The sequence below is a fragment of the Juglans regia genome, chromosome 9, assembly GCF_001411555.2.
Source record: "Juglans regia cultivar Chandler chromosome 9, Walnut 2.0, whole genome shotgun sequence".
NCBI lineage: Eukaryota > Viridiplantae > Streptophyta > Magnoliopsida > Fagales > Juglandaceae > Juglans > Juglans regia.
Window position 1 is genome coordinate 23,758,481 of NC_049909.1, and position 23,164 is coordinate 23,781,644.

Below are 23,164 nucleotides of genomic sequence, written 5' to 3' on the forward strand. Positions count from 1 at the left end.
TTAGACGGTTCTAAATCAAGAGTAGAATCGAAATAAGTAAACATTTTGGTTAATTTATTGGAAAATTTTTTAAAATCTTAAACTTGAATCCAAATATAGGGCCTTGTAGAGTTATAGTAATTCAAAGCTTTCTACAGATAAACTGAAATACGTTGTTTTTTTTCCATTTTGTTTTGGGTGGGGAGGAAAGCTAGAAACTTGGGGGGGGGGGCGGGGGGGAACGTCCTCGTTTGAATTCAAAATCCATCTTAACTCATCTCATTTCATCTCATCATTACAATTTTCTTAATTTTTCACACAAAATATAATAAACAATTCAACTTTTATTCTATTATTCACAAACCATTTCAACTCATTTCTGAATCCAAACCACTTAAGCCCTTCCAAAATAAAAAGAGCTTTAATACAGTCATGAAGATCCGATGATAACATGGACATCAAATCATTTTGGTTCTCATGGTTCAAGAAGAACTCAAATATCCCACAAACAAGGGGAAAACAATCATGCACTCAAGTCTTTCGATAGCTTTCATATGCTTTTGTATAGAATGAAATGTAAGTTCAAGTGGTTCAACCCGATCGGATATTGGGTGGGTTTGACCCGAACCGACGAAACCCCGAAAATGTGTAACATTTTGCCAGAAGGTGTAAACAATTGAACCCCAAGTTGAGCCCCAGAACCACACATGGCAAATTATGCCATCTTTACTGACGATAGGGTATATGATTTGAGTAAAGCTATTCAAGTTACAATAATGCACGAGTTATACCCACAACCAGATGTTTCATTGTGTCAACTTAGCTACAATGTGAGTTTATTGCTCTTGCATTACAGACACATATATTGGACCATTGTCACAATATCACACACTCATATTTTATAGGGTGGTTTTGGGGATTACTTGTCTCTATCTCTATCTGTCTCTGGCTCTGGCTCTATCTCTATTACACACTGCTCATGGTTATTGGTTCGAACCTTCAAGAAAATGCAACCCCTCAATCATAAAGCCAGATGGTAGTCAACCTCTAATTGGTAAGATGGAGATTACTTAGTCTTTCTTAATAAGAAACAGCTAGAAAGTTCAAAATAGTGAAGTGAATGGGAACAAAGACCTCCATTTTTGGTCAGGGGAACCTTCAATAATGATGTGACTTTTCTCAAAGGGCAATTTGCTACCTTGGGATACCATTGAAGGGATATTTCTTGCTTCTATGTTGCTTGGCAACCAAGGGTAGCTTTGTAAACCCATCCACACGGATGTAAATCAAGATTAGAACTCTTATATATATATATATATATATATAAATATGAGAAAGCCTGAAACTACAACTTAAATCAGTTTCATACCCTTTAAAGCTTAAACTCCTTTCCCACCCACATATTCCCTTTCCAAAGTCCTGCCTCTTCTGCCAGAACAGATATCAAAATGGATCTAATTGAGTACTACAAACTACAAACCCTGACTCAATTTATAAGCATGCAGTTTCTAAAGAAGGTGACACAGTTGGTACTCCCAGTTTCTGTGTTTTCTTTCTTCTTTTCTCACTCATCCTCGTTTTCTTTCCCCCAGTCTTTTGACTTCTTATCCGCATTCCCTTTGCAACTATTTGGCCACACTATTGACAAAAACTGCATATTCCTCCTTTGCAATGGACTCTTGGTTCTCCTTGCAAAATACTCTGGTCTAATAAGATCTCTGTCAGGGTCTTATCAGTAGGTGGAATACATCACATGTGTTGATCATGGTTTGCAACCCGAATCGTCAACATTAGAGACCACAGAGGCAATGTTGGAGAACAAGGTTATGGTAGAAATCGTCGGTTTTGCAGAGAATGTTGCCCTGAGACAAAGGAGAGAAATAGACTATTTGATCAAAGATGTGAAAAAAGAAATTGAAAAGACAACTGTGGAGGAAGGAGGAGAAAGCAGGTTTTTTATTTCAGAAGAAGAAGAAGGAGAATATGTGGTATATGTCTCAGAAGATGAAGAGGAACCAAACGAGTCAGCAACTAGCTCATTTATCAATAAAGAAGAAGAAGAAGAAGACGAAGGAAATGAGAAGTTGAGTACAGAAGAACTAAACAAGAAAGTTTGATGATTTTATTAGAAGGGTGAAGGAAGAAATAAGAATTGAAGCTCAGCGACAGCTAGTTATGGTCTAGTGATCCCCTTGAATTATTTTTTACTCAAAAAATCATCTGTGTCTCTAATCTTCATTGTGAATTGTAAGTTCCAATACTTGTTCACCCTACTTCTGTTAGCTATATGTGAAATGTACTTTAAGAACTCTTGTCTCATCTTTGTAATTTTGTTATCTGTGTACTTGTTTGTTGTTGTAATATGAATAAATAGTCAGTGAATATTGTGTCTGTAGTCTTATTGCAACCATATTTTGCATTATTTGGTATATAAAGCTGCCACACTATCCATTTGTATGGGGAGGAAAATTAGATGTGTGGCTCTGCAGGTATAGGTTGATATAACATGTTGTCCAAACCCTAAAATAAGCATGGTAAAATCCATGCAGTAAACTTTTAGGCACTGTTCTATGATAAACAAGAGTTTCATTAACAAACGCATCAGATCTTGGAAGCTACATATGAACCTTGATATGTTACCCTAAGCACATTAGATCTTATTTTTATATATCATGGATGCAGAATGTCAAGCATTGTGTAAATGATGATTATGAGTAGGCTGTACGAGAAACTGATCAATCATTGAAGTGGGACATAACCCATCTGGTCAGTTATTACTGCTCATTTCTCCTTGAAGTTCTCAGTTTATCAGTTGTTTTGAGATAAACATGAACGCTAATGTCCATCTATAATAAATTATGAACAAAATTGGGGTTGGAGTGTCATGATAATCGAACCAAATCACCATTTGATTCAAGTCCTAATTACACAAGTTAACCAATTAAGATTGACTTATGATTATAAAGCTGTTGACTTGAAAGAATATGACAGGGCGTGCTCATCTACACCATATGATTCTTAACGCATGGAGGATTGAGATTCTCTACTGGAATTAAATGATTCAATTTGGAGAAAAATAGACACGTCTTTAAATACATATGTGCGACGTCTAGTTATCTAAAAACTTCACAAAGACAGCATCAAAACCATTGAAGGACCATATGCTATGTTGTTTCTATCTAGATTAGCCAACGTATAGAAATTATTTAATTTTATTTTGAAATGAGTTGTTAGGCTATGCCGATATAGTTGTTCATAAAACAACATAATGTTAATGAGTAAAAGAGGCAAATATGAAAATAATTGAATTTGGGTCTTTTCAATCCATCCAAAACTTAATGAGCACATTAGTTGGTTAGCCCTTCCTTTGTTTCAATATGATTGAAATTCTTTTGATCACATTGAAACAGAGGTTTGATATTTTGAACTTGTTTCTATTTGCCACAGTGCTTCTCTCTGCTTCAGCAGGGACAATGCAATCTCAGGCCTAAGTCTTATAATCAAAACAGAAATATACTGAATTAAAAAGTTTAAGAAGAAAATATTGTTACAACAAAAGGACATGGATTGTTTTCAATAGCTGAAAGGGATTGAAGGAGGCATTTGCTTGCATAGGTTGTACATGTGGCCCAATATACCTTGAATCCTGTACACTTAATCAAGTATGTGGTTGGAAACTCCAGAGCCTTCATTTTCAAAGCTCCAAGATGGATTTACATGAGAAATCAGGTTCTCTCCAGAAGGGTCCTATCCTATTCTTCTTCACATTTTGAGGTTGATCTCATTTTAAATGAACATGTTTGATTCCCACTCATTAAAGGCTATACAGCACGGGAGTGAATTTGAGTTGGTGAGAGATTATGGCCCCTCCAAATTAGGTGGGACTTAATGGGAGAGAGAGAGAGATATAACGTTGTAGGAATGACCAAGTACTCTAGATCTTATCTTCCATTGAAAGCAACTAATGTATTCATTCATGAAACTGCCTTCATTCTTTTGATAACATCGAAATCTGGTATACTAACCATCTGTTTGAAATAATACTGCAATCTCTACAATTAGTTATAATGTGGGACTGTGAATGAATGGTTTGATCGTGCATGAGGGTGACCTTGTTTTTATTGTAGGCTTTAATTTGGATTTCAGGAAAAAAGAAAAAAGACAAAAAAAAAAAAAATCCTTGAAACCCCCCTTACATGTTGACATAATTACAGACCCTTCAAGATTGTAAACCTTAAAGCCTTTGATATGAAGTCAGAACATAAACATCTAAATCCTTAAAAATCAACATGATCCAAAAATCAGTTCCTCACATCTGCATGCAACTTTCATAATTGCTATCCACTCTGGGCTTTGATTGGGGTCCTAATGGGACAGGAAAAAAGGGCAGCGCTACTGGATGATAAATTGTCGGTGGCGACAGTGATGGCCCATACATTTGCAACGGTGGTGGAAGGATGTGGCTGCAGGTGTCATACAATGGATAGTGGTCAAGCCCTCCTCCATATGGTGGGTAATCATACCGAGCTCCCAACACTGGATAATTGCATGACATCCCATGATATGGAGAAGGAACAAATCCATTTTCTCCATAATAATTATAACCTCTTTCCCTGACCTCACCTTCAAATCTAATCCATTTTACCTCTGCATGTTTACCATATCTTTCCAACACCCTCAGAAGTACATTTGGATTACTCTCCCAATAACTTTCACTGTCCCTTGATCAACATCCATCGTTATGTTGTAAACTCCTAACAATTTTATAAAATAAAAAACTTGATGCTAAAACAGAATACTTTAAAATAAAATGAATTATCAATTAAATGTGAATTGGAAAAATACCACGCAGGCTCTGCAAGACTTCCATCACCTTCCTCTTACACGTCTCACATTGTGAATTCACTTTAAGAACACACGTCTGCAAAGACAACAATCCAAGAACATCTAACAAATCATCTCAAAGGAAAAAATAAAATAAAAATAAAAATAAAGAAACGTAACAACAACCAATAACAAAAGAATTAACATCCATTTTCCATTAATCTAACCACTTCTGCAGAGGAGTAATCCATCACCAAAACCTTTTGATGGAGTTTCTTTCTACCCTATTTAGGACTCAAAATATTTCTGAAGGTTGACTGCTGAAAGGGTAATTAAAAATGGTCATGCCTTGACCTTGATTCTTAAGTCGTTACTATTATGAGAAATATTCTAAGTACATTAATACCATAAATATATTTGGTGTCAAAAAAATCCCAAAAAACAATAGCATATGTATAAGATTGTCCTAAAATCTCTCCTGCAATAATCAATCGTATTAAATTATATAAAAAGCAATCAGGAAGTGAGCTTGTTTATATATGGAAAGCATGATGGAAGGTGATCATTAAACTCTATTTTTTTCTTTCTTTTGCAATACGAATTAATGAAATTGCAAGAGTTATGCAGACTCGCAAGACAAGGAATCTCAAAAAACGAACACCTTTATTTCGTGGGTGACATATGGGAATGTGATTCCCATGGGAGCCACATGGACTTTTATGAAAATTAGAACCAAATATGTATATAATCTTAGTTTTCCAATGAGGTTTCTCGAATACCAACTTCTCCTTTATTCTAAAGGAAATTCCAAAACTTTATATAGTGAATTAAGAGCATCTTCAAACAATTTTTTACTTTTCGATTAGTTTGTACTGATAGAACCAAGAATTACATAAAATGTCTTTCTGCACTGGTATTATCCGTAGACTCTCCCTCCCGGAATGCTCTCTTTCTTCACTGGTGAGGGCCTCTCTCTCTCTCTCTCTCTCTCTCTCTCTCTCACCCCTTGTTTGAGCTTAATTCAAGCACAAAGGCTCTTAGGCATCATGCATGTCTTTTTAATTAATTGAATACAATCTTTCTTTGATTTGTTTTGTTAGAATACTGACTTGATTTGCTGATTTTCCCTCCTTTTCATTCTTTATTCAAATTATATATAGGATAATCACGTTGTATTTAAATGCTATTTTTTAAGAGATGTCTGAAGAAAAAGAAAGAGGAAAAAATGCGTCTCTGAATCTGGAAAAGAATATAGAAACAAATTAATAAGATTTATTCAATACGAGAAAAGTACAAGGTTGATGTTTAGTGTTGCTACTAAGCTATAGTTTGGAACCTGAACATTCATCCATCACAAAATCTAGATGCTAAGTTTTATTTTCATAAGAAAAGGTTTCAATATATAATGCACTGATAATGGTATATTGTCCTAAAAGTTGATAGAAACCGTTTATATGCAACTCAAAATACTGAAACTTTATTGCTTGTGATTTTTTTTTCTAATGAAGATTTGAAAGTAGTATGCAATATAGAATCATAGACAACTTGGATAACATGAATTAATAATTATTTTGATTGAACCTGATGCAACTTCGCGTGCATGTAGGTCCTTATCTTTTGCTGAACCATCTCAATGGTCGGCAATGATGCAAAAGTGAAAGGGTCCATGCTATCAGGATTAGTAATTCCTACGTCTCAAACAAACATGACAGATGCTCGCAAGAGATCAAGACGATTATATCAGTGTAGTAAAAGTGCCAAAACTAGACCTGGTGCTCCAAGTACTACTAGTTATACTAAATCACCCATTTTAGAGAAAATAGACTCTACTCTAATGCAAGTAGCCATATTCTCTATTGTCTCTTTAATAGAAGGAACTTTGTGTTTTTACAACCTGAGGCCCCATATGAAAGGAAAGAAAACCAATGCATTTATTGACAGTGTCTACTTCTGCATTGTAACAATGGCCACAATTGGATATGGAGACCTTGTCCCTGATAGTATCTTCACAAAGCTACTAGCCTGTGCTCTTTCTTTCACAGGAGTGGCAATGGTTGGATTACTCTTGAGCAATGCAGCAGCCACTTTGGTTAAAAAGCATGAAGATTTGCTAGTAAAAGCTTTGGATATATACCAAAATGGTGGTCCAACTGAAAGTACTAAAGATGAAGTTGAGACAATTAATATTGGAGGAAGATACAAGTGTTTATTGGTATTTATGCTTCTTTTGGTGCTCATAATCACAGGGACAACCTTCCTAGTGACTGTTGAGAAGTTGGACCTAATTGATGCATTTTACTGTGTTAGCATTACCATCACAACTCTGGGATACGGAGATGAGAGCTTCAAAACCAAAGGAGGGCGTGTTTTTGCAGTGTTTTGGATACTTGCAAGTACTATTACTTTGGCTCAGTTTTTCGCCTGCATTGCTGACCTAAACACAGGGAGCAGACATAGGGAATTGGTCAAGAGGGTTCTTAGTAATTGGAAGACGATAGATGATGAACTAGAGGCAATACCAGATGAATCAGATGATCTTGATCATGATGATAGTTGTGTAAGGTAACTTGAATGCTTAAAGTTTTATTTTCCTCTTAATTTTATTGTTGCAAACACCATCACCATGCACGTAAGATTAATGTGAACCTCATCATAATTAGGAAGTAAATTAGCAAATTTTCTTTTAAACTTGTTTATACATGATATATACAACTTAATCTTCTTATATATTCTGTCCATTTTCTGATCCACAGGGCTGCTGAGATCATCCTATATAAACTTCAAGAAATGGGCAAGATAACCAAAGATGATATTTCTCTTGTAAGAGCTGTAAGGGAGGAATTCGAACACCTTGACATTGATTGTTAACAGATCAATCAAAGAACCTTAATTGATCAGTACTACTTTCTGATCATTGTATGATGCTTCTAAGCAGACAAGTGACTTTACCAATTCATGTGAGGTGGCAGTACTAATCGACTCGCCCCTTGTCATCAAGTAAGAGAAGAGAAGAATGTGGGCGTTGCAATAGCTTCTTGTATTGGTAGGAAAATGATTTATACAGTATAGAGTATGTATATAAGTCTCGCATGCTTTTCTTTTTTTGTTAAATTACAAGAAATTTAGGGTCCACATAAGAGAGTGCATAAAACTTTTTTTCAAAGAGAGTGCATAAAACTTACCCATCCTAAGATTACATTTAACATTACTCATATTTATAATCTCGACTTCATATTTTTTATCTAGGGTTGTAATAACTTCTCAATTAGTTAAGTTTGAATAAAAATGGGATTCCATCCCTCTTAGATAAGGAAAATTTTAAAAATAAAAACTAGATTATTGATATGAAATAGGAAGATCTCGAAATTTGACAAAATACATTGAAATGATTGTAAGATTATTTTATTATTTTTATCAGACCCTAATGCTACACCTAATGGAATAATTTTAGCTGGTGTAAAAACGTGTTCTCCATGTTGCTAACACGTTAAATTAAAAATAAAATAAAAGTTTAAACTTCTAGTGCATATTTGCAGTTATATGATGCGTAAATACTGTATACTTTTTTTAAAAAAAATTAAGTAAATATGATCACTATATAAAAAATTAAATTTTTAATATATAGGACTGATTTAAAAATAGAACGACTGTTCATAAAAAAATAAAAAGAAGAAGAAAACAACGGGCCCAGAGACTCGGCCCACTAGTTTAAGGTCTAGGCCCAGTCCATCTCACGATCTCTCGCTTTCATCCTCGCTTACAAATTATTGAATTAAAAAAAATTGTAAGAAAAAGTCTCAACGCTTATAAATACTCGAAATTTGCGAAGTGGCTGAAAATGTTAGATCTTTCCGCGGGGAATTCCTCGGGAGTTTGCACTTCAAACCGATCGGAAAACGAAACCCAACCCTGCTTTCCACTGGTAAGCCTGTCTGCATCTCTCTCTCTCTCTCTCGTTAAATCTTGCTGGAAACCCATTTATGTTACTTTCTATGGAAACCTCTTTTAAAAACGTCAGTTTGACTCCAATATGTGTGTGTCCCTTCATTTCACTTCCTCTTCTCTTCAGTTGGTTTGTTTTTTCCCCATGCATGAGTAGAGGGGTGTTATGTTGGCTAAACGCTGCTGGATGTATAGTACAAATTAACTGTTACTATAGACTTTTTTAGATGCCGATTGTGTACTGTGAGAATCTTGCTGATCCAATCGCGTGAAGCAATAAGCATACTGTAAGAACCTTGCTGATCCAATCGCGTGAAGCATTTGGACTCACAGCCAGTTAGTTAGTTCGATTATTTTATAGATCTTTGATTTTGTGAATGAAACAACAGAAACTCACAATTGAAGCCATGATTAGAGTTGTTCTGCTGGAGGGAATTCATGTTTCCTCAAGCCCATATTCTTAAATGTATAAACTTGGATTTGCTAAGTCAATGATTTCTGCTTGAATCGAATCGGCAATCGAGCTTTCAATTGGAAGTTGACGACGCACAAGCTATTGAATATTGATAGAAAGGAACAAGAAGCAGTATGAGTTGCAGTTACTGCTTCTACATTTCAGATGCTAAATGTGACTGGTGGATTTCTGTTTTTTATTGAATTTAGATCATAACCCTTGGCGACATGACTAATCTTTGTTAGAGATGATATCAATAAAGCATTTTATGTTATTATTGTAATTAGTATAACTCGAATGAGACGGTACAGGTTTTTTAGCGCTAGCTGTTCAATTTTGTTGAATCATTTTAATGGCCAGCAATGGTGTGAGAGAGCCCTTGTTGTCAGCATCACTGGAGCCCACAGCTCAGAAAAACAAGAAAGGAGGTCTGAATAGAAGAAGATATCGGCGATGTAAAAGTGCTCCTCTCGCAGAGTTTGTTCCTCCAGAGAAAGACGTGATCAGCTCGACTCCAAATTCCGACTCCAATGTTGGGAAAGAACACCCAAGTTTTAAGAAAGTAGCCATATTCTTCGCTGTGTATCTCGGTTTAGGAGCAGTATGCTTCTATCTTGTAAGGAACCAGATTGAGGGGAAGAAAACAGATGGGATTCTGGATGCTGTTTACTTCTGTATCGTGACAATGACCACTGTTGGATATGGAGACTTGGTGCCTGATAGCGCCCTTACAAAACTACTTGCTTGTGCTTTTGTTTTCACGGGAATGGCTTTGATTGGGCTAGTCCTGAGTAAAGCAGCAGATTATTTGGTAGAGAAGCAGGAAATATCACTTGTTAAAGCTTTCAATATGCGTAAAAAAGTTGGTCCCTTTGATATTCTGAAGGAGGCTGAGACCAACCGAGTGAAATACAAATGTATAACTGTCTTTGTCCTTCTTATGGTGCTCATGGTAGCTGGGACAACCTTCCTAGCTACTGTTGAGAAATTAGAACTTGTTGATGCATTTTATTGTGTCTGTGCTACCATCACAACCCTAGGATACGGAGATAAGAGCTTCTCTACTAAAGCGGGGCGTGCTTTTGCTGTCGTTTGGATATTGACAAGTACTATTACCTTGGCTCAGTTTTTTCTATACCTGGCTGAGTTAAACACTGAAAGAAGACAAAGGGCACTTGTCAAGTGGGTTCTTGCTCGAAAGGTGACAAATGTTGATCTTGAAGCAGCTGATCTTGATGATGATGGGGTTGTTGAGTGAGTTATCTTATCTGTTTTCTTTTTAGAGCACATCTTTCTTGTCACGGATGCTTTTCTCCACAAGCTCTATAAAAAAAAAAACATGCTCAGATTATTTAATATATTACTAAAGCTCACACATTGCTTTCTTTTTCTACAGTGCTGCTGAGTTCATCCTATATAAGCTGAAAGAGATGGGAAAGATAACTGAAGAAGACATTTCACTTGTAATGGAAGAGTTTGAAGATCTGGATGTTGATCAGTCTGGAACTTTGTCGGTATCTGATATAATGCTTGCTCAATCATCTAGACGAGAGAGGTGACCATACCATGGGAACCTGGTAATTGGTTTGTAAAGAGATGTGAAATATTGTGTGTAAAATCAACTTTTCATCATCGATACATCTGGTTCATGGCTTTTGACATGATCAATATATTGGTAGCCCAATAATTCAGTCTCAATTATCATTCGCATACAAAACACCAACAGTACTTCTTCTGGCCTCTACCTCTTGGGCATGAACGGATGATGGCCATGGAAGTAACAGGCTGAAGCTGGGTTAGAATCATTTAGGTGTCATTTGAATAGTGAGTTAAAATGAAATGAATTGAATTGAAAGTTAAATAAAATATTATTTTTAATATTATTATTGTTTTATATTTAAAAATATTAAATTATTTATTATATTTTATTTAAAAAATTTAAAAAATTATAATAATAAGATGAGATAAAAAGTTTTATTAATAATGATCATATGATTGAAGATCTGCAAAAGGTGTCGTCATACTGCTTTTTCCGCTTTCATGTTGGAAAAGCCTTGGCCTTTAATTAAGATATAAATTATGTAATTAAAATATTTATATTTATATTTATATTTATAGTGTGGTGCAAATGCAATCAACCAGTTTCAATGCCATGACAATGGATTTGACAAAGGTCCCCACACCACCGGCAAACGAATATATAATCAATCATGCAGCCCCTCTTGAAGTTTCGAGCAACCAAAAGTTCATGGGATGGGACCCATAATTCAGTGGGATGTCATGTAACCATAGCAGCATCATCGCCAACTATGGGCCCACAACAAACGTATCCAACGTTCCACATCACACTTGGCAGAGTATAAGATACGCACCCCGGTATAATATAATATAATATCAGAGGAAGGAAAATGAAAATGAAACAAAAATGGACTGACGTGTAATAACACGGGTTTCCTACTCCTAGAATTAGAAAGACATCCTCTCACTTCGATCAGCCCATCGTTTCTCAATCACATCCTACGCGTTTTGATATGAGTTTGAAATAATCAAACGAAATCTTAAAAAAATTAATTTCGTGTCTTAGAATATTTTTATTGGGTTGGCTTAGTCAGATGCATCTTTAAAATTTAATTAATATCATATTTTTTTACATTTATCTATTTTATATAAATTTAATTCTCACATTGAATTAACTATTCACTATATATATAATAATAAAATATTATTAAATTAATAATTTTTTATTTAATTTATTTATATCATATTTTATAATTTTATTAATTTTATATTAATAATAATTATATTTTAATTAAATTAATATTAAAAAAATTATATTTTCAAAAATTATTTAATGTTAATAATAAAAAATATTTAATTAAATTCATTTAAAATTCTATCTAAATTTTTTAATTATAAATTAAATAAAAACTAATAATATTTGTTTAGAATAACAAATTAATATTTTAATATTTAATTAACAGAAATCCATCTTATTTTATATTTGTATTGGTGGGATATTTTTTATATTAATTATATAAATTTTAACTAATTTTCTCAGTCAATGTGAATAATGCTCTTCAGCGTCTATCCGGATTCACCGCACTCCTCCAAACATGATAAGTTCTACACCCAGTTTTTTTTTTTTTTTTTATAATAATGCAAAGATGAATCCGAATGTCATGAACAAAATTATTCTTCCCCGGAAAGTATTTACAGTTCACCAGAGACAAAAACAAAAACAAAAAAAGCGAAGGGGGGTTGGGAGGAGTTTCGAAATTACACATGGGTTTTGTTGTTCAACGTTTCGTGCTGCTACTCGGACTTGAAGCTCTCTACCGGATGTTCAAGTTGCCCCGCGACGTAATCGAGGAGTCCCTCTACGGCCTTGTCGTCGCCGTGGACTTCGGTGCTCTTTACGGAAGTCCGGCCGAAGAAGATCACGGCGAAGAGGAAGAGTGCGGTGGAGAGAAAGAGGGGCCAGAAGTAAGCCAAGATGGTGACCAAACTGGGTGCTACGAGGACGATGAAGACGGTGGTGAGAGAGAGAGTGACAGCGAAGATGATGTGGAACTTGTACTCGAGAAGCTTTTCCGGGATCTCCATGGCTTCTTGGGTTTGGCAGAGAGAGCGAGAGAAAGAGAAGAGAGATCAGAAAGAGAAGGAGAGGTGTGTTGGAGTTTGATTTTAACAAAGGAAGGGAAGTGAAGGAGCGATTGGACTGTAGTTCCACTATGCAGAGATTCTCTGAGGCGAGACTGAAGTGTTTGTTTGTTCTTGGGTGGTCTCTGGAGGAGAGGGAGTAGCGTGATTTTCTTTTCTTTTTACTCCTGTCACCGTGTGTTTACAGCTTATCTAATTTCCACTTACTTTTCTTCAGTATTTATTGGTAGAAATTATTTGTATTTTGTCAGTAAAAATAAAAATATTTTATCTTATCTTTACTATTTAAATTAAATAGTCCTTATATTCCAAATAGATTTAAGATTGTTCTTCCTTCATCATCTTTTGTTTTTTTTTTGTTTTTTTTTTATCATCATTATTAAATTGAATTTATATTATTACCTTTTGCATTCTTACAAGATTTTTTGATATTATTACTATTTTGTAATATTTTTTTCAAAAAACTATGTTTGCAACTCTGTTTAGAAGGAGAATCTTTTTATTTCACTATTTCAAAGAGACAAGGAGGGATATTATGGTCATCTTTTTTAAAAAAAGAATCACAAGGACATTTTGTCACTTTCCCTTCGCTGCATGCAACTGTCGGTTATTAATTAATTGATTTTAATTATGGGTTTGGGTTTAAACGAGGATTTTGTTGGTTTGTTGGGGGAGATAAGATCTAAAACAGGACCCGGTAATTCGAGGCCGAGAGTTACCCAATGAACAAAAAGCTCAAACAAAGTGCAAGTCCATGTCCAAAGTCCAAAGTCGAACCCCTAAAATAATGAACACGCCTGCCTTGCAGTTTTTGTGCATCCAGTGAGTTAGTTTGACCTTGAGTTTCTCATATCTTTCTTTCATCCAAAGCTTGAGTAGCCCGCCCTATGCAGCTAATATTTCTCCACAATCAGAGGTTGGCGTTGATCAGGATAGAGCCATCTCTTTTTATTAGGATATGGAGATTTTTCTTCATACCCTTCGAGACAACAGTATGTATCACATTCTAGATGAATTACAAAAGTATGACAATTAAAGTTTTGTCAAGAGAAATGAGTCAACTGCAATTATACAAGATATATGATCATTCTTTCAAGAGAAATGATCAAACATGTAGGTCTAAGAAGACAATTTACCTTGAGCCACGAAAATGCAATGGAAAGGGGTATATTGGCAAACAACCATAACTTTTAATAAATCATGTTTAGCAACTGTAGCAATACTCCAAGGTCCTCCAATTGAAAATTTATCGCCTAGATACATAACCTCAATGATTTCAATCTTGCGAAATGATAAAAGCTTACGGTAGCGTTACAGCAGAAAGGAAAAAGAGACCAATTGGCACCGAGTTGAATACGCTATCAGATACTATGGTCACTGGGGATTCCACTTTTCAAATTGAGACTCTTGGCAATGTGGGTCTAGCCAACCCTTGGAAGTGCCCTTCTCCATGTTGACAGTTCCTTTGCCACCACCCACAAGTTCTCGAAGACTTTCTAACTTATTCTCCCGAACTGTCCCACTAGTCCTCCGGTCTGCTTCCTTCAATTTTTGCTTGAACCGCTGCTTACGACCAGAAGAATTCTGCTCTTGCTGCTTTGACTGGGAAGGGGGTGCTCCGTGTGGTCCTAGGTAGATGTTCTCTTCCTTTTTGGCCTGCACAAGTGCAATAACAAAAATTTCTAAGATACGAGGTTAAGTGCATAAGTAGTCCCATCGTATACAGATTATCTTCCTCATTAAGAGTCTAGGATTCTTGCAGCAGACCTTCGGAGAAAGAGGTTTTGGAGATTCTACTTCTGGAGCATCAAGCTTACGTTGATCTGGGTCTCCAATTTCCAAGCTTGGAATCACGAATCCATCGGTATCTAATGCAAATACCGGCCAAAGAGTTATGTTAGTACTGCCAGAAACACCTCACAAAATTTGCAGAAGTTAGCACTGCAGAGACCAGAGAACTCTGTGCGTTTAACAATGATGGATTTCATGCAAACAGATCATTGAAATTATCAAAACGGCTGCCTCCTAATTACCTTTAACATCACATCTACTTCATTCTTACACTAACATGTAATTAAACTACAAATTAATCCATGGAATGCACACTCCAATCCAATAGCAATTACTAAAGAGTTAAAGATATTCCAGATTGAACTTAAGATTAGTCAAACTCGGTGAATTCAAAGTGTCCTTAATTATTAAGTGCCATGTCTGAGCATGCTGTACAACATTACCACTGCTGCCACTTTGGAAGATACGATGGTTTGGTGCCCCTCTAGGAAAGGGAAATTTTCGGTAAGCTCTTTTTATGAATCCATTAATATGCACCAAAGGCATATTTTCCCTTGGAAGAATATTTGGAGGACTAAAGCACCGACAAAGGCTGCATTTTTTGTGTGGACGGCAGCTCTAGGGAAGATTCTGACCTTTGATAATCTTAGAAGACGTGGCCTCATTATTATGGACTGGTGCTGTTTGTGCAAAAAAAGTGGGGAAACGGTGGACCATTTACTTCTTCATTGTGAGTTTGCTCGAGATATCTGGACTAATTTTTTCAGTAGAATGGGATTAGCATGGGGGATGCCGGGTAGGGTGGTTGACTTGTTAGCAAGCTGGAATGGGATCTCAGGAACAGCACAAATTGCAGCAGTGTGGAAGATGGTTCCTATATGTATTTTCTGGTGTATTTGGAACGAACGTAATGAGAGACTTTTTGAGGATCATGAACGCTCTTTGGAAGAGTTTAGGAACTTTTTCTGGAAGACCTTGTTTGTGTGGGCCATTGCTCTTGATTTGAATGGTCTTAGTTTTCATGATTTCCTTGTAACTGTTTCTAGTCACTAAATTGGTGTATTCACATGTATACTTCTAGTGTACCTGGGCTATGCCTCTTTCATATCAATAAAATAACTTATTACTTATCAAAAAAAAAATTATTAAGTGCCATGCAAAAGGGGAACCATTCACTTGAAACGTTACTGCATTCTATAAGACAGCAAGATAAACACAGCCTTACCCAAAGCAACATCATAAAACAGCTGCCTTGTGTTGTAAAATACGTATAACTCCTATCACTGTCTGAAGTAAAGTAAACCTAAAAAGTGAAAAGTTAAAATTTTGTAAATTTTATCAACAGATGAAGCAAATTTTCTGTGGGGAAAATAACCCAATTGAGATTAATCATATATAAATCCAACATGCAGATTCAGTTTTGTGGTAGATTAAATTGATGACAAGGAGCTCTAGCTCAAAAGGTATTTCCTCTCCACACAAAAATAAGCATGAAGATGAGCTCCTGGATTCCTATAATCACAACTTAAAAACAGGTCTTTTGTCCTATATGAGTAATGCTCTTTTTCATCCTAGATGTAATCATCCCTGCCACATCACCAAGCGGCTACCATTTAAGTGGTTGATAGAATAAGCCACTTGACATGTGCCAGCCACATCACCAAAGGTGACTGGGGATTATAAGGTTTAGGATGAAGGGTAGCATTGTTTGTCCTATATTATGATAAAATCGCTTAATACAACCACATGAGCATGGCCTAGTGTATGCATGTATGCAAGAAACATGGCTCCTGTGATGTTTCCCTCAAACTGACAACCATAACCTCAATTACCTATGTTTGCCCAATTGCCAAGTATGGCCAAGTACATGCATGTATGCAAGAAACATTGTTCATGGGATGTTCCCCTCAAGCTGACAACTAAAAACCTCCAACAACCTATATTAGACCATGTAAACGAACTTTCGTTATTCCAGGTTTTTATATTATATGATGGGCATATCGAACGAATAGAACAATGGAAAGAAGCTAATTTCCTTCATAAAAATGGAACTGCAGATTTCAGGTTTTTATCTGATTTAGCTCAATCCATACATAAGATTTTTTTTTTCTTGGTCAAAAAATGTATATTCATGTGCATATTTATTACTTCAAGTCCTGATCAAACCCCCTTAAATATTTCAACTTTTCTAACACTTGAAATGTGTAAACAGCTCCTGAGAAGGGAGAAAAACCCAATAATAAATACATAAAACTTATAATACAATAAGTGCCCACGCCCAGAAAGGCAAGCACAGTGAAACTAAAATAACCAAATCAAAATACTATTTTTAACCATAAAAAATCGGAGAATTAGAAACTAATTCCACATGGAAACCCGAATGAAATTCGAAATGTTTTCTTTCCAGCATTTTCCCAGCAAACAAAAAAGGGGCCACGGACAAAATATAAGTAAAATTAAAAGAAAAACTGATACCCCACTCATCTTCTTCTTCAAATGGAGGATGGGTTGGCACTGGAGACGAGTCCATGGGACACTGATGAACATGGATTTCAACGGCCAAAGGGCGCAAAAGCCCAGTAAACGATGACACGGCCAATCGCCACCGATTCGAATCCAAAGAAAAAGGCCCCAGTACTGAGTATTTGTGAGCGTCTGAGACTCTGAAGCAAAGAGCTATATAACTAGAAACCCTAAAGAATCCCCCAAATAAGGAAGAAGATAATACAGTAATTAAAAATTTAAAACCCTAACCCTAGAACTATTGCTCCTTATAATTCCATATCATTTAATTAAATTATGTTTTTAATCTCTTTAGATCTGTCCTGAAAAATGACACGTCACTCTTTCTAATACTTTACATAACAATATTTTTATAAAAAAAAAATATCTTATTTTTTATATTATAAAATAAATAATGAAATATTGTGGGGAATGTATACCTTTTATTCTAGCTAATGCTGTTAAGGACATTCTCATTGGATTAATTAAAAGTTAAATTTAATGAGTATTTAGTTATTTAAGAATAAAATATATTCATATTAGATTAGTTAAATTCTAAATATTTAAAATTTAACTACAATGACTTTTAAAAAAATTTTTAAATTTAAAAGTTACTGTATATACATCAAATATATATTTTATTAATTATTTCTCTCTCTCTTTATTTCTATCACATATTTTTATCACAATTAATGTATTAATTTGACTTAATGATATATTAATTTAATAAGAACATGATTATTAATTAACATATAATAAGTAGAATAGTAAAATATGATAAAATTAAATAAATTAATAATTAAAAAAATTAAATATTTTTGAAATTATTAGTTATTCATTACTATATAATGAATAAATATATAATTTAATATAGAGATTTAATATGAATAATCAAAATTAAATTTATTTTATATTATTTTATTATTATATAATAAATAAATAGTTATTTTAATGTAGAAATTTATGTAAATAGAATAGTTAAAAGTTAATTTTTTTTATATTTATTAAAATTGTCTTTTAATTTTGACTAATCTAATGAGAATGATCTAAGGGGTTGAGGCCTGAGGGTGAACTCGTGATTTCACGAAAGGAGAATTTGAGTACGTGGCATGGTAAATCAGGGGTGGTTGGGTAAGTTTATAATGAATCATAATTAGATTTGATCACGAGCGTCTTGAGGTCAACATCGGAGGTTGGAGTCTCGGTCCCACACATGATTTCCATTCATATTTCAAATCCGACAGTGGAAAATGAGAGTTATATGTAATTACTTACAATGGGAATAATTCTCGTGTGGTCGCCCACAGATTTGTGGATTACATATGGGATCGTTAAGTTTTTATATCCGGTGTTGGAGTGAGCTTAACTTATTATAAAACAATAATGAAATTAGTTACTTTTTCAAATTTTAATAAAAAAAATTAAATTCATCTTAATTTATTTTATATATTTTAATGAGATCTATAACATACTACTATTTATAGATTAATTCAAATTATTTGATATCACCTCAACATCTAAACCTAGCGATCTATAAGAGGATTGTTAAGTATAATTTTAAGAACAATTTAAAAAAATATTTTTTATATAAATTTTAAATTTAATTACCTTTTTAAAAATATATTTAAATTTATACATTTTAAAACTATAAGAGCATTCACATCCGATATTTCAAAGCACCACTTTCCCTATAATTTGAGATTTATTTTACGATCAAAATACCCTTACATCTTAATCCTTATTTTAGATAAAATGTTTAGGAAATAAATAGTGATTATGTAAATATAGGAAATCACTATTCGTCTCCTAAACTATTTTTTATCAATATTTTATTATAATATATAAAATAAATTCTTCTTCTAAACATTTACAATTTATCTCAGTCATATTTATTATAGTTTTAAATAATAATTTTAAAAATAATTTAATTAATTACCAAAATATAAAAAAATTAATTTTAAAAATATTATCATATCTACAAAAAAAAATTAATTAATTTTTGTTTAAAATATTCATTAGAGTAATAGTTTAAAATATAAGAAAAAATATTGCATAGTTAAGTTTATAAATAGAAGTGGGAGAAAAAATAATCAATAAATAATATATAAATATTTTTTTAATATAATAGAGAAAGTATATGGGATGTAAGAGTTTTTTGAAAGATGAGTAAAAATTAAGAAAAAATTTTAAGGAACTTTTTAGTTAAATCATAGAGAATTTTATACTAAATGGGATGAGAATGCTCTGTCCCGTTTGAATATAGAAATACTCTCAACTAATCTCATCTCATTATTATAATTTTTTTTAATTTTTATATAAAATATAATAAATAATTTAATTTTTTTAACTTATAAAATAATAATATTAAAATATAATATTTTAATAATATTTTATTCAACCCATATAAAATCATATTATCTTAGTATTCAAACTAACTGTAAATATATTTTTCATAATTAGGAAAAAAAAAAAAGACAAATTTGTTTTTAAATGCCATGGAAGCAAAAGTGGAACATGGATATCGGAGTTGCGAGTCAAAGTGCACAAGCTCCGATGTTGGTAGGTCATCCCCTGTCACCAGCTTGACCTGGATTAACAAATCTTTGACTGCCGATATCCGGAAATCTTCTTACATACATGTAATTACTTTATGAGCACGAGAAATTGATTAGCCCGAGGCATTGTTTGAAAGCAACAAAAGGTTCCCAAATCCAACAGTGACACCTCTTCTTTTGCTAATTCCGGTGTTTGTGACCGTCTGCTTTTCTTTCTTTAATCTATAGCAATACTTGAATATAATATGCCCATAAGTGATACCCTCCTTTGTTTGTAGACTCAAGAATGTAAATTTCCCAAAATGCAATGCAGTGAATGCTTTGCTTTGCACCCTTTTATCACCTCTGTTTTCTAATTGTGACAAAACAGGAGTAATGGCACCTGACGAAACCGTTCAAAAGGTCTCTTCATGGTTATGGGCTTCCATTAAAACTTGGAGGACATGAAGAAACATTGAGGTTGTGTTTGTATGTTGGAGTGAGTTGAGTTGAGTTGAGTTGAGATGATAAAATATTATTAGAATATTATTTTTTAATATTATTATTATTTTGAGATTTGAAAAAGTTGAATTGTTTATTATATTTTGTATTGGAATTTAAAAAAATTATAATGATGATTTGAGATGAGTTAAGATTAGTTTAAAATCCAAACGAAGCCTGAATGTATCAAATTTTAACACTCGTGGGCAGTGTTGCAGACAATTGAAAATGGGTCATCATTACTGGAGAACTGTTACATTTCATAATAGAATTTCTGAGTTCTGACAAAATTGGTGGGGTGTAATTATTTCAGGAAAATGTTAGTGGAACTCTTTAAGATGTTAAAAAAATGATGAAAAGAAAAAAAAAATTAAATACTAGCAGACCCTTATTTCAAGTCTAGCACTAAATTTTATTTTTGTAAAGGTTTTGGTTCAGAGCAATCCATTGGGTTGCAATATAGTCCGTGGAAAAAACAAACACTGCTTATTTGATGCAGCTTGTTTGCTGGGAAAATTTGTTAGCTAGAAGGGTGATTATTAAGGAAAACTTTGAAGTTGCCTTTTTGAGTGTGTTCACTTTTTGTTAGTGGGTTTTGTTTGCTTGTGGAAAGAAGAAAGTGAAAAATTAAGGATTTTTACCCTTCCTGAAAGTAGTTGTATATAGATCATAGAGTTCTCATTCTTGTAAGTTGGTATTGTTTTGAAGGGTCTCATAATTTGTGGGCATGTGGGGAGCAGAGACATGTTCGACATGCATTTGGTAATTCCAAGGCTTTGAGGTTGTAAAAAAGATAGTGGAAAACAAGGGTTTTGCTTTCTTCAAGATAATCGATTGCAGATGAGAACAAACTGTTTGGTGTTAGTGAAAACAGAAGAACCAGTTATGTCTTTGAAGTAAGGTGCTAAGGGAAACGGCTAGTTATTTCAGCGCCTGATTAAAGCTTCTTACTGCAGGGCTACATTTTCCTTGGAAGCTCAGATCAGGTAAATGGAAGCTGTTCACTTGCTATTTTCATATGATCTTTCTACTTTCTGACTTATTCTTTAGCGAGCACCAATTTGTCTTTGGCTCATTTGTTAGCATGTGCTAAAAAACCTTCCAAAAGATTTATCATAGTTTTGAATTATACTTCTTGCAATCCAACCTTTTTTTCATCTGTTTCTGCTAATTTTTGTTAGGCCCATCTTTACCACCTTCTGTTATCAATGTTGGACATGGGAAAAACAGCTGAGAATCGAATCTGTTCCTCCTTGTGCTTCTCCAGAACCTTTGGGCTATGTATTGCAGTCCTTGTTCCTTCTTTAGTTATCACATTCCATGTTAGTTTTGGGTTGTCTCCTTTCCTTCTTAGCATTCCAATTTTGGTTCTATCAACCATGTTCATTGTCACATTCAAGAAGAAAAGGGTGATTTTGGATGATAATCCAGTGCAAGATGATGAGGATCTCATCTATGACCAGAAAATCCTGCATGGAAAAGAAGTTGGAGACACACTTCATGAGCCATTACTAGAAACAGCTAGCCAGACCAAGGCCGCCCGACAACAAGAAAATGGTCTGATGCAAGAGTACCAAGATGAATCGCCTCCGGATATTCTATTTTCATCAGACAGTGAAAGCAGCAATGACTCTATAATAGGTGAAAACTTTGATCTCAATCTGATGAGTTCCAACTATATGGAACAAGATGAAGCAATCTCAGATGTTTCGGTTTCTGATGAAGATGATGATAGCCTCATTGAAATATCCCTTCCGGGCAGCAAGTCAGGTGTCCTAGATCATGATCAAGAGCCAAAGCAAAAGCCACAGTACTCCAATATTCATGATCTCTTGCCGGATTCAATTTTCCAGCAACAAAGCTTAATGGAGCTCTTGACAGAGATCAATGAAATGAACGAGGAAGAAAATTTGATCGAGATTGATCTTTCAAAGGGACCCCATCAAATGTTCAAGGTTAGAGATTGAAACTAGCACTGTAAAGAGATCAATTGGTTGCAAGTTTTGATCTCAATGAATGATGATCATGAGAGGATTAGGGTTCAGATGAGGGTATAGGTGTTTGTTAGTTTTTTGTTCATCCAGTTGTGGGACTTCTGCCTCTCATTTACTTGGCCTTTTCTACAAGGCTTGACTCTTTGACCAGTAGAGCACGCCTAGCTTAGCCTTTTTTGCTTTTATAATCCCTTAATAAGCACTCAAGGAAAAACAAAGTAAAAGAGGCTTTCTTGTTTAGATGATTTTGCTTGGCATGGAATCCTAGTTGGATTTGCACTTTTTCACGTTCTTTCCCGTGATGTGCATAGGCACCGCTGAGGCCCTGTTTGTTTCCCTTGAAAAGGATCCAGTCTATGTCGTTAAGTTGCTTGCTTATCACGAAGGAAAAAAAAACAACAGTTGTGTGGGGTGTGAAGATAAATAATGACTGATGAAAATAATTATCAGAATTGAAGTCTTTATATCAATCGATAGAAGCTTTAAAATGTATAAGAACAAACATTTTTATGATCTACTTTTTTAATTTTTCTCTCTTCTGTGTCAAAAGGTTTCCATGAACTATTTGAAAGGGAATGGGGTGGCCTTTTCATTAGTTTACACCAATTTTAAGCTCCAAAACAACTTATCTTAGGGATGTAAAACAAATTCAGAAAATCGGATTGGATTGGTCCAAACAGGTCAAATTGGTCCCGTTTTGGACCGATCCGGTCCGAAACCCATTTTTATAATGGCAAAGTTAGTCGAAATTGGTCCAGTTCTGATTTTAGGCTTTTTAGACTCGGACCGGACTGATTATATATAATATATATTTTAAATTATTTTTTAATATTATATATAATATTTTTTATATATAATATATAATAATATAAATTAATTTAAAAATAAACTTAAATTGTAAAACTTTAAACTGAAATTGATAAATCACATTAATTTTAAAAAAAATCCTAAATATCAAAAGATTTGAATTTATATACCAAAGT

At 34.1% G+C, this 23,164-nt stretch overlaps 6 protein-coding genes across 7 annotated transcripts; 4 read left to right on the forward strand and 2 right to left on the reverse strand.

Moving 5' to 3' along the window:
* The first annotated feature begins 1,336 nt into the window (after positions 1-1,336).
* LOC118349443 lies at positions 1,337-2,374 on the forward strand. The gene is made up of 3 exons (XM_035693883.1): positions 1,337-1,715; positions 1,776-1,930; positions 2,088-2,374. Exons 1-3 carry the CDS (start codon positions 1,428-1,430, stop codon positions 2,161-2,163), a joined length of 519 nt encoding a protein of 172 aa, XP_035549776.1. The 5' UTR covers positions 1,337-1,427; the 3' UTR covers positions 2,164-2,374.
* Positions 2,375-4,288: 1,914 nt separating this feature from the next.
* On the reverse strand, positions 4,289-5,054 carry LOC108992106. The gene is given in 4 exon segments (XM_018966562.2): positions 4,289-4,677; positions 4,680-4,733; positions 4,825-4,900; positions 5,031-5,054. Coding segments are annotated over 4 exon segments (543 nt in total).
* A 644-nt stretch (positions 5,055-5,698) lies between these two features.
* On the forward strand, positions 5,699-7,928 carry LOC108994400 (two-pore potassium channel 1-like). Of its 2 annotated transcripts, none has more exons than XM_018969600.2 (3): positions 5,699-5,763; positions 6,410-7,365; positions 7,557-7,928. In XM_018969600.2, the coding sequence occupies exons 2-3, from the start codon at positions 6,437-6,439 to the stop codon at positions 7,669-7,671; spliced, it is 1,044 nt and encodes a 347-aa protein (XP_018825145.1). In that variant the 5' UTR covers positions 5,699-5,763; positions 6,410-6,436; the 3' UTR covers positions 7,672-7,928. The 2 variants fall into 2 exon arrangements, with proteins under 2 accessions (XP_018825145.1, XP_018825154.1); XM_018969609.2 differs by lacking the exon at positions 5,699-5,763 and having other exon boundaries at positions 6,943-7,015; positions 7,111-7,365.
* A 664-nt stretch (positions 7,929-8,592) lies between these two features.
* LOC108994412 (two-pore potassium channel 1) lies at positions 8,593-10,886 on the forward strand. Its single transcript, XM_018969622.2, has 3 exons — positions 8,593-8,725; positions 9,511-10,453; positions 10,596-10,886. The coding sequence occupies exons 2-3, from the start codon at positions 9,552-9,554 to the stop codon at positions 10,756-10,758; spliced, it is 1,065 nt and encodes a 354-aa protein (XP_018825167.1). The 5' UTR covers positions 8,593-8,725; positions 9,511-9,551; the 3' UTR covers positions 10,759-10,886.
* Positions 10,887-14,027: 3,141 nt separating this feature from the next.
* LOC108994428 lies at positions 14,028-17,433 on the reverse strand. The gene is made up of 3 exons (XM_018969650.2): positions 17,126-17,433; positions 14,627-14,727; positions 14,028-14,515 (listed from the first exon to the last, which is right to left on the reverse strand). Exons 1-3 carry the CDS (start codon positions 17,178-17,180, stop codon positions 14,234-14,236), a joined length of 438 nt encoding a protein of 145 aa, XP_018825195.1. The 5' UTR covers positions 17,181-17,433; the 3' UTR covers positions 14,028-14,233.
* Positions 17,434-20,770: 3,337 nt separating this feature from the next.
* On the forward strand, positions 20,771-22,551 carry LOC108994436. Its single transcript, XM_035694174.1, has 2 exons — positions 20,771-21,173; positions 21,369-22,551. Exon 2 carries the CDS (start codon positions 21,396-21,398, stop codon positions 22,152-22,154), a length of 759 nt encoding a protein of 252 aa, XP_035550067.1. The 5' UTR covers positions 20,771-21,173; positions 21,369-21,395; the 3' UTR covers positions 22,155-22,551.
* The last annotated feature ends 613 nt before the right edge of the window (positions 22,552-23,164 follow it).